Source organism: Taudactylus pleione, unplaced genomic scaffold (genome assembly GCF_031769625.1).
Source record: "Taudactylus pleione unplaced genomic scaffold, aTauple2 ptg000053l, whole genome shotgun sequence".
Classification (NCBI taxonomy): Eukaryota; Metazoa; Chordata; class Amphibia; order Anura; family Myobatrachidae; genus Taudactylus; species Taudactylus pleione.
This window is the reverse complement of record NW_028284455.1, coordinates 39,377,468-39,392,857: the sequence shown is the minus strand read 5'-3', so window position 1 is coordinate 39,392,857 and position 15,390 is coordinate 39,377,468. Positions and strand designations below refer to the sequence as shown.

Below are 15,390 nucleotides of genomic sequence, written 5' to 3'. Positions count from 1 at the left end.
CTGTTAGTGTGCCTTGAGGACCGTGGTTGGGAACCCCTGGTCTAGGCAGTGGAGCTGAGGTTAAAGTCCCTCCCCCACCATTTAACTTTTTTTTAAGTGACATTGCCATACATACATGCATAGGTGTCACTTCCCCGTTGGACCCAGCGGCTGCTAATGGTCCAAGCTGGTAGTTAGTCCCACTCATTCTCAACAGCAAATGGGTTAAATGAGATTTAAACTTTTTAAATTTCTCTCTCTCTAAGAGAGAAACTTAAAAAGTTAAAATCTAATTTGACCCATTTGCTGCTAAGAATGACTGGGACTAAATACTGTAGTTAAAATTGGGGGTGAAATTTAGATATATTGCCGTCGTTTGGACCTAATAGACAGCAGGGCTTAATGATGTCATCAAGAGGAGCCCCACAATGACATCAAAACATAATCCGTTCCAGGATAAACAAAAACCATGAAATTGGACAGAGACCATTAAAAGTGTTCCATCTCCTCATACTACTCAGGTGTACCATTACAATGAAATAGGGGAGTTTCCTCTTTCAAATGATGTTAGTCCTCAGAGGTTGTTCACTGCTGAAATCATTAGGAAGTCCAAGGATGGGGGAATATATCTCTCCATCTTGGCTTCTATAAACTCAGGAACATTTTTTTTTTAAATATCTTTTTATTGAAGCATTACATCACATGTATCCAATATATAATCAAAATTTTGAACAATAAAAATAGAATTACAATTCAGAGTCTACAATCGCTTGTGTAACATAAGGAATCTTTACTCAAGGACATTCTTATTATTATTATGCATTAACATTTTCAAGTGAAGACTTTATTATGAAAACCTGCGTGTATAAACCAGCTTTTTACAGTTTTGGAGAAGTGGATTAATGCTGAAGCAACAACCCAAAGTAGTTCTTGGTGTTGGTTAAAAAATTTTTATTTTTTTTTAAAAACACATTTGCTTTTAGTTCAATTTCTTGCAATTTTAATGAAAAATTTACTTTTTTGCCATTTTTTTGGGGTAGATTATCTTTGCCTTGCGAGGAGAAATAAGCATACTAATGATATCAGGACAAGAAAAAAAAGCAAAAATATTCCCCCAAAATTTTTTTGTTAGGATTAAACCCCTCTTTCATGCAACTGTGAAAGATCATTAAGTTGATCTGAGCAGCCACCATTTGATATCAGGACAAACAAAAGTCTTCTAGACAAAAAACACAAAGTATAATTCTTGTGGGTTCAGCATAAATATAGACAGATATAGATGTGTCAATGTAAGCCCAAAAGTGTAAAAATAGGCTCAGCAGCAAAGGGGGTGCCATTGTCCTGAGGAAGGCTCTGTATCCCCATGGAACAGTGTACCCCAAGAAAGATGGAGTACAGACTAATCAAAAGGATTACTCAAAAGGGAAGGTTAAAACTCTATTAAAAAGCAGAATATCTACCAATCAAAAACAGTATTAATATAGCAGTCTTTCAACACGACACATCGTGTGCCTTAATCAGACATAGTATATCATAACACTCAACCAAGTGGTCAGCTGTGTGTTGTAATTCACAGGGTTAAATCACAAAATGTATAACTTAACAGTTAAACAGATGAGCCAACAATGAACAACATCTGAGAACAGGTAATTTCATGTACATTTTTTTCATTTCCTTATGTTCTTTTCCTTAAGATCTTGCCTTTTATTTATAAATCACCATGTATCACACATTGTTTTTATTCATATCACGCCATGGTATGATACCTAAGGCGAGAACATCCTTCACTTTCCCTGGATTGCACTCCTCTGTGCAGATGCTGCCTTAAGAATTAACTCCCCCTCTTATTAACAATCATGAACTTATCTTTATACATTGATTGTAACATCCTCAACTGGTCACCACAAAAAAAAAACATTCATACACACCCTACAACTATATTTAGCTCTCTCTTCCTCTGCTTCTATTAGCTGGTGATATAGCGCCAAATCGAGGTCCCACCCACATGCCCCTCCCATATACAGCCGATACACAACAGTATAGAAATCCAGCTAACCTCATAAACATCACATTGTCTCCAATCACCCTCTAAATCACTAAAATGAGCCTTATGAAATGCACACTCTGCTTGTAACAAAGGGCCTGATTCAACTTGGATCGCAGTTGCTAATACGTACAATCAGCCAATTGTTGTGTTCTGCGCATGCATTGCAGTGTGAGTGCGTGAGCCGGCCACTGCGATCGGGACTGCGATTGCAGTGACTAGGCAGACACATAGCAGAGAGATTGACAGGAAGTGCCGTTTGTGGGTGGTGACAGGGGGGGGGGTCAGCGTAACGCAGGCTTGAAAGTACATTTGAACGAGAGATGAGAGTGTTCGGTTCCCTGAGAGCTAAACCCAAACCGAACTTAGCAGATAAGAGGCAGATCCGAGTCGGCTCTGGTTTTCCCGCCTGACTCTGATCTCAAAATGAGGCAAAATGTCATCATCCAGCTGTCTGATTCTCGTGAGTTTTGGATTCTATAATTGTCTTGCAATTGCCGCCATTTTTCATTCCAGCTGTGGAGAGTGAAGGAGCTGGGCTGCTGTTGTGCATAATTGTGATTTGTGAGGTTGCGCTGCACTGCTGTTGTGCATAATAGGTTGTCCTGTCCATAGGGGCTGGCTGGCTGTAGGTCCATAGGTGCTGGCTCGCTGTTTGGTTGTCCTGTCCATAGGGGCTGGCTGGCTGTTTGGTTGTCCTGTCCATAGGTGCTGGCTGGCTGTTTGGTTGTCCTGTCCATGGGGGCTGGCTGGCTCTTGTCCATAGGGGCTAGCTGGTTGTTCTGTTGTCCAGGGGGTGCTCTTGTCCATCAGGGGTGCTCTTCTTCACCCCCAGTGTAAAAAAAAAAATAATAATTGTGTGTGTGCATGTTAGCCACACCACCAGTGAAAAAATAAGAACAATTTTTTTGTGTGCGCGCATTAGCCACATTTATCAGCAACGTAGGTGCGCAGGGGTGCTGTGCTGCCTGTGTGGTTTATCAAGAAGCTGCTGCCTCGCTCGGGTGCTCTCCCTCCTAAGTGCCCCCCAAAAATTTATTCAATCAGTCTTTTCATAAAACGCCTCTGCTGAGATTTGCATAAACATTTTCAAAGGTGAAATTAGAGGATATGGTTTAAAAAAATGGAATAAAGCAGCTAAAACTGCGTTCTCTGACTATAGTGTCCCTACTCCCAGTCCCTACCCATGGCCCTTCTACCTGAATTTCAGCGAGGCAGAGGGGCAACTCCATGCAACCGCATTCCAAAGTGCAGCTGCTCCACCTGTAGACCAGGTCAGAAGATGTGTAGGGGGGGGTAGTGATGATATGGACTAAATGGAGCTCACATCCACTAAAGTGGACAAACAATCCCCCAATCTAACAGGGAATGCAGTTGTAATTTATACACAACACAGGATGGGATGACGATATAGGCTTGGGTGATGGTATAATCTGTGGTGATGTATATACATCATCCTCTTCACACAATATTAATTTGTCCACGCTGGAATCCACCATTACAGGTGCCTCTGTAATTTTGCACATAATTGACGGTAAAGGTCTTTCTCGTAGAATTTGTAGTTCATTTTGATGGGCATCATCTTTTCCACATTTTGGGGAAGTAGTCTCAGGCCGATCACTTACACTGGCAGGTGGTTAGCTCAAGTAAAGCAAAGGCAGCTTTGTGTAAGGGCCTCCAAATCGCCTCTTTTTCCTGTCAGTAGTTATTTACATCTCTTCAGATCTGCGTCCGTTTGGAAGAAAAAACAATGTCTTCATCCCTTCAGGGATGAAAATCCACTCCCAGCAGCAGGCATGGCGCTCAAGACACAACGTAAGACTTAAACATTAAATGTTGCATTTGCTACTCTGTTCCGCTTGTCCACAATATCTGCTCTGGTTAAGTGGACAGTGGATACAACGGCCGTTTGAACTGAAGGCCACTAACTGTTTTTTTAATGTCCCTGTACAGGTTGGGAAATGCTTTTTCGGAAGGTTTGCAAAAAATTATTTAACAGTCAATTGTTTTTGGAAAGCACTCTTCCTGGTCCCCTTCTGGGATGAAAATCCACTCCTAGCCGCAGAAGCAGGCACAGGATTTTCAAGAAAGACACAACGTAAGGCCTTAAATCAGGGGTAGCCAACCTCGGTCCTCGATAGCTACTAACAGTTCACGTTTTCCAGACCACTTAGCAGGTGCACAGATGTATTCATTACTCAGTACTACATTTGAAAAGATCCACAGGTGGAGTTAATTGTTACAGTTGTGATTCTGTGAGGAGACCTCGAGGACCAGGGTTGGCTACCCCAGCCTTAAATCATAGATCTTACGCTTGTCCACATATCTATACTGGTTAAGTGGCCACTAACTATGTTTTTTTAATGTCCCTGTACAGGTTGGGAAATGTTCAATGTGGAAGCTTTGCAAAGGATTATTTTACAGTCAATTGTTTTGGAAAGCAGTCTTTCTGGTCCCCTTCTGGGATGAAAATCCACTCCTAGCAGCAGAATTTGGTGCAGGATTCTCAAGAAAGGACACAACTTAAGACCTTAAGGGGTAACGGGGGGATACGCTCGGATCCCTCTTAGTGGCAGTTTGGAGGCCACTAACTATGTTTTTTTTAAAGTCCCTGTACAGGTTGTGAAATGCTTTTTCATGTGGAAAGCACTACTAGAAATCTACCTGGTCTCCTTCTGGGATGAGAAAATCCACTCGCAGCAGCAGGTACGGCACTCAAGGATTCTTCTGGGGCAAGGACTGATGTGACAGAGTAAAATATTTTTTTGTAAATGCCTCCTCCCCTCCCTCATAAATTTGCTTCGGAATAAAAAAATTAAATTGAATTTACTACCAAACCCTTCTCGTCCCTGCCTTCAACTACATACATACGCCAACTCCCTCAGGCCTCTCTTGAATAATAAAAACATTTGTTTTCTGATGTGCCATGTTGGAAGTTGAACTGCCACATTTTTGTGCCGCCCACTGCTGCCGCACAGCTTAGTCAGCCAGTTAGTTTGGTGCAAATTTTGGGCCTAAACTGGATAACAATATAGTGAGCTGTGAGGTGGTCAAAATTGACTGTAAACAAGTGGAAAGAGATGTTATTGAGGTTAATAATACTGTAGGAACAAAAACAGGCCCATTTTATGTGACTTTAGCTGTTTTTATGATTTTTTTTTAAAGAAAAAATCCAGAGCCAAAACCAAAACACGGAGGTGAGGTTTTTGCAAAACCAATCCAGATATAAAACACGGGGGTCGGCGCACATCTCTAGTTTGAACACCGTTTCATGGGCGTCCAGAAATTATCCACTATGATGCCCTACGCAGCCCGAGGCCTCATAGCGTGCGCTGAAGTTAGCTATTTCTGAGTAAGGTCAGAGCTTGTGCAAGTGTGTGATGCTGCCATGGTACTTGATTGTACTGATGGCTTTGCAGTTTTGCTAAACATTATGTATGTGTGTAAGGGAAGGTGGGCGTCCTTATGTACTGCTCAATGAATTAGCATATTATCGCAGTTGAACTGCGTGCGTAATCACGGCTGCGATCGCAAAAGCGATCCTTGCTGAATCAGGCCCAAAGTAACATTCATTTATGACCTCTATCTCAAACGACCTCAATCTTCTGGCAGTAACAGAAACAAGGCTCACACAAACAGACACTGCCTCCTCTGCAGCACTTTCACACAGTGGTCCCTACTTCACACACACACATACAGGCCTGAAAACCGTAAAGGAGATGGGGTTGGAATATTATTGATCCAATATTGCACTTTCGAAGTTCTACCACAGGTTCAATCACTCACATTTACACAGTTTGAAGTACATTCTATTAGGATTTTCACCCCTTTCTCTCTGCGTGTTGCTGTGATCTATTGTCCACCTAAACAACAGTAACAATTTTTTGAAAATTTTTCTGCCTGGCTCCCTCACTTTTTATGCTCTGGCATCCCCACTCATCTTAGGTGATTTTAATATCCCTATAAACATTCTCCATGTGCCTCCAAATGAGTCTCTCTAACCTCCTCCCTTGTATTCAACAGACTATGCGAAGCTTCTGATTTCATTAGCACTCCTTTCACTCTTCCCAGTGACAATAACCTGCACGCTCCTCTCTATTACTTCGAGCTCAATGTTATTGAAGTCTACCAAGCCTTCTCAAACCCACAGAATTATTAACTATTCATATTCAACAACTTTCCACCTCTTTGCAACAATTGCTCTCACCTATTTCTACAGCGGGAACAGTTTTTCCTGTACCCCAATTGCTCATGAACGTTGTTGTGCACTGTACCAACTGAGATACTCAGTTTGTCAGCAATATCACTAACTCGAATGCGCCTGTCCTCCTGAATGAGACCTTGCGGCACAAGTTGTCCTTTGTGGTGGATGTGCTTGGCCGGCAGGCTCGCTGCTCATCTTGAACGTCTGTCCTGCAGTTATCAAAAGCAGTGTACCAAACTCAAACCTTTTTCTGTGACATGGCATCATCAACGTACACCTCAAATTGTTGGCAATGAATTTCAGCTGCTGATGTGCTCTTTAGACACAGAAATCTGATCACAATACGCATCTCAATGTTTGACCAAGTTTCCGTCAGTCCCGCCATCTTACAACTGATATTGGGACAGTATGACTGATATGAAGCACAGTCTAATGGCCGTGAGTGGAAGCAGTGATCTCCCTGCTCTGGCCTGGCGGGAAAGCGGAATGAAATAGAGAACATTACACACGTGAGAGATCTGGTTACCTTATTATTAAACCACCCTTGTATGTTTTTACAAGTTTTAGGACAAGCCTAATTTTTTAGAAAGTGCATTGCCACCAAATGGCCTGGAGTCTCACGCCACTGCCAATCCATAACCCTAGATAACTGAAAAGTTTAATAGGTGTTTCTGGAAGAAGACTCAAATCATACCTCAATATGTTTGAAGGTTGTACTTTTAGAACGATTACTGCTGTTCGGTGCACCATCTTGTACCGAACTGATATCCAAGCTCATCTTTGGGTTGTAGGTATGAGGGTAAAGAGACTCAGAAACTCGTCTTTGTTCTTCTGCACACTGTCAGCATATAAATATGACATGTAAAAGCCAAGACACACTGACCACATGGCCTAATTTAAAATCTTAGAATGTCCACACAAAGGTAAAACTACCTTGCTATCTGCCAATGTAATCAATTACTTGAACAGTACCATACATTTCTTTCTGCTTTGTTAGGTAGAATGGGAAATTACCACTTTACATGAGTAAAATGTTAAAGGGAGAAGAGTTCCAAAACACACTGGGTCCACCACTCTATAGAATACAGAGCATGACAGGGGACCACAGCAAAGACATGGTATATACAAGGGAAATACAACTAACTAATCGAACCCCACCGAAATGTTTCATTTTGGATGAGGTTAAAATAAAATATCTGTTTATTAAAATGATATTCCCATTCCCATGTAAAAATAATGTGTTAGAAACAAACTAGTTTTGATTATTTTACATTGCTCTCAAAAGTGCTACTAATCCCTAGTAAATCCCCACATCTACTTCACACGCAAGTTTTAAGGCAAATAAAATGGAAGAGACAAGAATCATAAAAATGGAATAGATTGTTTACATATGAAAGACTGATGGTACTGGAAGAAATGAGAACTGACGAATCACGGGCAATGGCTAATCTTAAGGACTAATTAATTAAACATACACACACAAAAAAAATAAAACCAGCACCAAAAACGTTCCCAGAACATTTAACTCTGAGTTTTCATTGCAGTTGCACAGATCATCAGATAAAGGAACCATACCAGGTATTTTTTTCAATTTAAATTGGAAATTCGCATTGCTCCTTTTTGTGGTATTAATTACAGGAGAATTTCATGACTGCTAATATCCTGCTAACTCGGTTTTACATATTTGTACATATTCAATAGAAAAATATATAATAAAAGAGAAAATACATAATAAAAAAAATAGAGCATAAATAAAACACAGCTTTACATGACACGTACAGCCAGGAGCCAGTGGTCAGATACAATGTGGATGCCACTTCTTTCTTTTGCAGATTTGAATTCACGATTGGTGTCATTTTGTCTTCCTTGATAAATAAAATGAGTTACGCTTTCATCATAACACCACCTAGAATACATACACAAAAACAAAATTCACAGATTTTATTTTTACATCTGTTGTAGAAAAATAAATAGCTGAACAAACAGCATTGTGTTAAATATTTTAAATAAAACTATCCATTTTTTTTTTTCAAATAATTTTTATTAGTTTTCATGACAAAAATTATAAACAAGCTGTCTATCAAATACTAGAATTGAAAACTATTAGTTTTTATATTACAATAACTTTTGCAATTTGTTTTGAAACTACATTCTTATTTTCCATTGGTCAAAGCCGTGCTGTAGCTTTTTATCAACAGCTCCGTCGTTTTCTTCTTTACTGTACCTCAATAACTGAAGCAAAAATGGGTCCTTTGAATACAGATTCAACTTTGAGGGGAAAAAAAAGTCACATGGTGCTAGGTCTGGCGAGTATGGAGAGTGTTCTAGCACTGCAATCTGTTTCTCGGACAAAAACTGCTTCACAGAGAGATGTGTGGGCTGGTGCGTTGTCCTGATGTAGTAAACCCTTTTCCCACAATTCCAGCTTCTTTCTTCTGATTTTTCCAGCAAAGTTCCTAGAACATTTTTGAAGTAATCTTGATTCATCATTTGGATGCTGAGACGACGGTCAATTCGAACAATATTCCAGAGTTTAATTTGTTTTTGATGTGCAAGGCCTTCTAGGACGTTCATCATCTTCGACATCCTCATGACAGTCATTAAATCGTTTGTGCTACTCAAACGCGCGTGCACATGACATACTATCTGCTTCGTAAGCCTCGATTAGCATATGGAAAGATTCGATGGGCATTTAGTTCCATTTAACTAAAAATTTTAAAGTTAACACTTTTGCTTTTAGCATTTTTACGATGCACAAGAAAAGCACATCCTCGTCGAACACTGTGTGACAGCAAACTCTCTGTATGGTTGAGGAGTGACAATTGCAAAACAATTTTGGGATAGTCCAAAATAATACCTCTTTTCCACCAAAAACCCAGGTCCGACCTGGGTTTTTGGACATGGTTCCAACCCTGGCCAGACCCATTTACACTGCACCTTTGATCTGGGTTACTCCCAGGTCAGCCCTGTTCACACTGAACTCAGGTCTGCCCTGCTAAACCTGTGAGGTCATAAAAAGTGGGAGGTGACTGCTCCACAACCACCAATCCGCTCATTTTAGGCATGACCCAGGTCAGATAACCCAGGTTTAATGGTTTACACTGCACCATTACCTGGGTCCATCCTGGGTCCAACCCTGGTAGCTACCTGGGTTGGATTGCAGGGTCACTTGACCCAGGTTATTTTTTAGGGACCCTTTTACACTGAGCTGCGACCCGGTTAGACCCAGCAAAAACCCAGGTTTTTGCTCTGGTGTAAAAGGGGTATAAATGTCCCCCCCCCCACCCCCTTTTAACTCACTCAGTATGGTTCATTTTTAACAGCCTCGTAGCCACACCTTGTATAAAATAGCATAGAGCAGAGGTTCGCAAACGCGGTGCTCAAGGCTCCCCAACAATTTGGGTTTCAGCGATAGCCATGAATGAGCACAGGTGGTTAAATCAAATTCACTGAGGTACTATTTAAGTCACCTGTGGTCAACCATGGATATCTCTAAAACCTGAACTGTGGGGGAGCCTTGAGGACAGAGTTTGGGAACCTTAGGCATATAGTATTCTCCTGTGTGAGATAGTCTGTGCACAGAAAAAGCCAGAGAGCAAGGGACTACGTTTAGTGATAATTACAAAAACTCTATTTCCTGCAGTAGAAAACAACCCATGTCAACTTATCTAATACAAATTACCTCATCATTACCAGGTACTTTTATATATTATATAAGTGTCTCAAATATGTATTTTTTAATCTTTTGTCGTTTTTGAGCCATAAGGATTTTAAAATGATAAAAATCCACACATTTTGGCATACAATGACCTAATTTTAAGAAACAGGGGGAAGGAGAACTCTGTTTTGTGAGCACTTTAGTTTTTAGAAGATAATTATCTAAAATATAACCTTTATTATGTATTGTAAAAAAACAAGAGATATGGTAAGAACTTACCTTTGTTATCTCTGTTTCTACGAAGTCCATAGGGTCCACAGGGTTGACCTTGGGGTATAGGTTGGGAACCAAATCCGGGCACCACGCAGTTAAAGCTTTTAGCTCCCAGGATGCACTTGGGTCCACTCTCCCTATAACCCCGCCCCCCAGCCAGAGGCACCTCAGTTTAAGTTGGTGCCCGGCCGGAGTCGGGTCACCGTTACTGCAGGGGGGCTGCTTAGCAGCCCCTAAGCTTAAAAGAGTTTTATTTTATTATTTTTTTTTTACTACTCTTCAGAGCGGCAGCATCAGACTGTCCAATGGACGTCTGAGCTGCCGCTCCTACACCCCGCCGGCGCTGCGACGCCAGTACAGATCTGGGGATCGCAGCGGGACCCCAGAGTCTGTACTAGCCGGGCTCTGGAGGAATCCCTGGGCTGCTGCCGGATCGACGGGGACAGGTAAGTCGCGTGGTCACCGCTTGCGGTGACCCGCGTGTACATGCAGCCTTATGCCTCCGGTCTCTGGGGACAGACCGGAGGCGCTAGCGGTGGCGGCGGGCTCCCCCTCCATGGAGGCATACCCCGCGTGTCCACAGCCCACCAGGGATTATAGCGGCAGCGGGAGCCGGCATCCCGGGGGGTTAATTGCTAGCCAGGGGAGGAAGCCTTCCCTGTCTAGCGGCTCCTCCCCTCAGCTCAGCGCGCCTTTCAATAATACAGTCTGGCGTCGCTGAGCTGCTTCCTCCGCGGGCCACGCTTCTTCTGAGGTCTCCAGCGGCCATTTTCTCTCTGTGGTGCTGCAGAACTCTTAGGATGTCAGTGAGCCCAGTCCCCCTGCGTACCTGGCCATTTTGGGTGAGTGTACACAGCGCTATAGCCTTCCCAGACTTTGGTTCCCAAGGTCAACCCTGTGGACCCCCTATGGACCCTGAAGTAGAAATTAACATTGGTTTCCACATAGCACCCAATCAACACATTAGCAGTATTTATAAGACATACAAAAACACATCAATAATACATAAAAAAAAATCTCACTGAAGGAAGGTAGTTTTTATGGTTCAAATGATGATCACATTTACTACAGAGTGATCGTGAGAGTGGAGATAAATCTATCTCCTTTTTCTATTGCGAAATATTAGCTCACATTTATTTATTCATAAAAATCTTCAAATAACAATATTCCAAAGCATTAGATTGTACCCATCATGTCGTCCTATTACATCAGGTTGTGGGTGCAGAAAATGAGTAAGGTCAGGGCATAGAGCTGCCACTCATTCTACTGCTCCTCACCTATGCTCAATGCTATCTGTGAGGAGCGAGATTACCGGAGAGCAGTTTGCCCTTAGAAACAAAAATGTAACAGGGACGTTGCTCACATTTTGTTTCTGCTGTTGGGTGTCATATTAAATGCATCGGACACTCAATGAGAGAACTACTCAAATGAGATTGACCTCAGTTAAATAGAGATAATAAAGAAAAGTAGTCGTGGACAAAGTGTCCACGTGCATGATGTACCAACCTAAAGCATACAGACTGGAATTTTCTTCGAACCTTAATTGAGTAAGGTGCAAAGGTTCAATAAAAACACATAAGGTGCATTAATATACCTGTGACATCTTGCATACGTCCTAGCTCATATTGTAGATAAATACTAAAGATATACAACAGCCGACCCCCAAAAAGGCAGAGGGGAAAGAAACAGTACATATCAATTAAAAAGTAAAAAGGTACATCTTTGCAGGATTGCACAGTATCAGCAGATCTCTATGATCATAAGTAAAGGTGCAAAAAATCTACAAACAGGGATTGCAAAATACACGCTATAGCGCGATTTTACCTGCTACAGCAAACTGGGGACCCAGCTTTAAAAACTGATTGGGTCCTGTAGGACCCGCTGGTGGTGTGTGTGCTGCAGAAGCCAATTCCTGCACGGCACCTCCCCCCCACAGACAAAACCTGCACAGCGCCTCCCCCTTGATAAAATAAATAAGGATCAAATAGGTGCCCCCTTGAAGAACAAGTTTTAGGTTCCAAAAATAATGAGAGTTGCCAAACACGTGTAACCTTGTAAAATAACATCCAAGATTAGCAATAATTGGTACTGAAAACATATAAAGACAGCAGACACAAATTTTAGGAAACCACAAATCCAACCCCTTTTCTAGTCTTACCTGGAAAGAAAAGAGCAGATTGGATACACAATAGTGTGTACCAACTATCTGCATAGTTGGGATCTAAATTACAACATTGTTTGTTTCTGCACTGGTAAACATCATAAGGCTGATTTTGGAAATGGAAGACAAGTAAGGAGATTAAAGACCGTGATTGCTTCAGGGATGTCCAGGTGTGTTTGTACACTGCATGGACACCCAATACCATAAATGTATAGACTCAGAAGACGTTCTGTCGTTATTTAGTAACCTAGATTCATCTGGACTGTGGCAGCACACTTGAAAATGCTATGACATATTGTTAGCATACTGAACATAAGACATTATTACATTTCCTGTTTCCATGTAGGTTAAGTTAATTGAGTAATCAACCTCCTCTTTCCTTGTCCATTCCAAATGGTATCAACTTAGATATTAATTTGAGCACTGGTTGTTTTCTTATATCAAATTTGATTGTATTACATTTTATCCCAGGTGCTATTGTTTATAATTAGTATATCTTACTGCACACTGTACCTGTATTCTGCTCCAAGTGAGGCTGCTATGCCATTCAGATCACCTTGTCTTTTATTGAGCTTCTTGCTCACACAAATAACTACATCACTAAGTACTTTGGGTTCTTCATTAACCTGCACACACAAAAAAAAAAAAAAATCGATTATTGAGCATTCCTGTACTGTAAATAACAAATTTGTTGTGTAATACTAAACCAATGGAAAATAAGCAGCTTGATCAGCTTCAATGCTCAGCAGCTGAAATAATTAAGTTATGCTACTCTGATCCTAGTGTCTGATGATTATGAATGCAGGGGTTATGGGGTCACACAAAATGGTTTAGAAAAAAAAAAAACAATACATAATTTCTATCATTCACATTGGCTATTACCTTTGCTATAATAAATAGACAATTGCATGGGATTGAATACCAATGTTTTTCTGCAACACACTAGCATTTGAAAGCCAACACTTTCTGGTTCAAATTGCTAACTCTGCTGAAGTTACAAAACAACCCTATTTTAAAGTATATGGAACAAAACAATTTTGTTTTATACTTAAAAATGTGTTTTCGGTGCTTCAGAATAGGTTTCTTTTACCTGTTTTTGCTCAGATGCTTTTAATTGAGGGCTAGCAGCAATAGCAGCAGTTTGACGGTTACTATTTGCAAGAGCCAACTGCAGATTTCTGCCAATGACCTCTGACAAGGGGGTGCTTTGTGTCCAGTTCTTCTGGTTGGGACCCAAAGGTGTGGCCAGAGCAGCAAGGGCATCCTGTATTGATATAAGGGCATTGCTTCAACTTAACATTCAATGTAGTGACACCTGAATCTTTTATAATTGTATGCATGCAGAAATTCAGTATAGTGATTTAGGCTTGTATATTAATAAAATATCTATAAGTAGTAACCTAATCTAAAGGGGGAATTAAATTAGCCGCAATAACCCACTAACAGGTGAAAATGTGATTTTTTTTTTACGGGAGTCACAAATTTGAAGCTATCCTATTATAACATGTGTTAATTCTCCATATGAAGTAATGAGTCTCTTTTTCGGGATCTCCTGAGCAGGTGAAAAGTTGGGCAAAGTCCCTTTTTTAAAAGGTACAAATGTGGGGACTTGTTTCAGAACCACTGTGAAACTCTCCTTAATAATTAATTAGGCAATTAGAAGGTTTTTTTTAGCTAAATTTGGCCTATAAGGATATGTCATTTTTTGGGTGCGATGCCGCAATATGAAGAATATTGGTTACAAGATGTAGGACAGGTATAAGGGGGGTGCTGTATGAATGAGACGTGTTTTTAAGCTTGCAGGTGGGAGTTAATTGAATACGGCCCTAAATTGGCTATTGAGAATCAACATAATTTTATACATCCTAATTTGGTTCACAGACAGCTTACTGGAGGGAACCAGGCACCATTGTGAAAACCAAACGTAAGTCACGTTCTAAGACACAACGAGCCTAATAAGGCCTTTGTGCAAAATAATATGAGATATGGTAAGAACTTACCCTTGTTATCTCTATTGCTACGAAGTCCATAGGGTTCCACAGGATACCTTGGGGTGGGGGGGGTATAGGCGATGGCGGCAGACATCGGGCACCTCAGAGTTAATTTTTCAGCCTCTCAGGATGAACTGGGGTCCCTCTCCTATACCCCGCTTCTGAGCCACGGCAATCCTGTTACATAACAAGCCATAGGCCGGAGGAGGAGAACAAAGAGAGGAACACACAAGAAACACATTCTCACCAGAAGGAGACGGAAAAACCGGTGACCAGAACAAAGCCCATCTGCAGTACAGGTGTGACAGGGCGGGAGTCCTGTGGAACCCTATGGACGTCGTAGAAATAGAGATAACAAGGGTAAGTTCTTACCATATCTCATATTTTCTACTTCAGTTTCCATAGGGTAACCACAGGATATCTTGGGGATGTCCCAAAGCAGTATCCTTTAAGGGTGGGGACGCTCCTGTGCTGAAAGGAGAATCCGCCGCCCGAAGGAAGCATCCTGAGGCGAAGGTATCAAATGCATAATACCATACAAAGTTATGTGCAGAAGACCACGTTTCTGCCTTGCAGAGCTGAACAGCAGAGGCACCACGACGAGCTGCCCACGAGGAACCACAGACCGAGTAGAATGAGCTTTAACAGGGGATGGTACAGGAAGGCCCTCATGAATGTAAGCCTCAGAAATCGCCATGCGAATCCACCCTGCCAAAGTCTGCTTAGTGGTAGGCCAACCCTTCTTACGAAAACCATAGGAGGACAAACAAAGAGTCCGACGTCCGAAATGAATTTGTACGGTCAACATAAATCCTTAGAGCACGTACCACATCCAAGAAGGCCTCTCCAGCTGAGAGGTCTGGCAAATTAAAGGCCGGCACTATAATTTCCTCATTAATGTGGAAACGAGATACCACCTTAGGTAGGAAACCAGGGCGAGTGTGAAGCCTCCTAGTCTTTTGTTGTTGACCCGTCAAGAGACAGGAGACCATGAGGTTTATCTCTGGAAGGCCCCACTTGTTCACTAGGAATTAAAAACACCTCCTGGTGAAGAGACCATTCGCCTGGATGCACGTCCTG

At 41.6% G+C, this 15,390-nt stretch overlaps 1 protein-coding gene across 1 annotated transcript in view; it reads right to left on the bottom strand.

Moving 5' to 3' along the window:
• The window catches only part of TOPBP1 (DNA topoisomerase II binding protein 1), a 126,790-nt gene that overhangs the window by 40,270 nt on the left and 71,130 nt on the right, over window positions 1-15,390 (bottom strand). The window contains exons 15-18 of the mRNA XM_088462808.1: window positions 13,410-13,583; window positions 12,833-12,945; window positions 8,007-8,133; window positions 6,922-7,065 (exon numbers count right to left, since the gene is read on the bottom strand). Coding sequence (XP_088318934.1) covers window positions 6,922-7,065; window positions 8,007-8,133; window positions 12,833-12,945; window positions 13,410-13,583 — 558 coding nt within the window. The remainder of the gene's footprint in view (window positions 1-6,921; window positions 7,066-8,006; window positions 8,134-12,832; window positions 12,946-13,409; window positions 13,584-15,390) is intronic.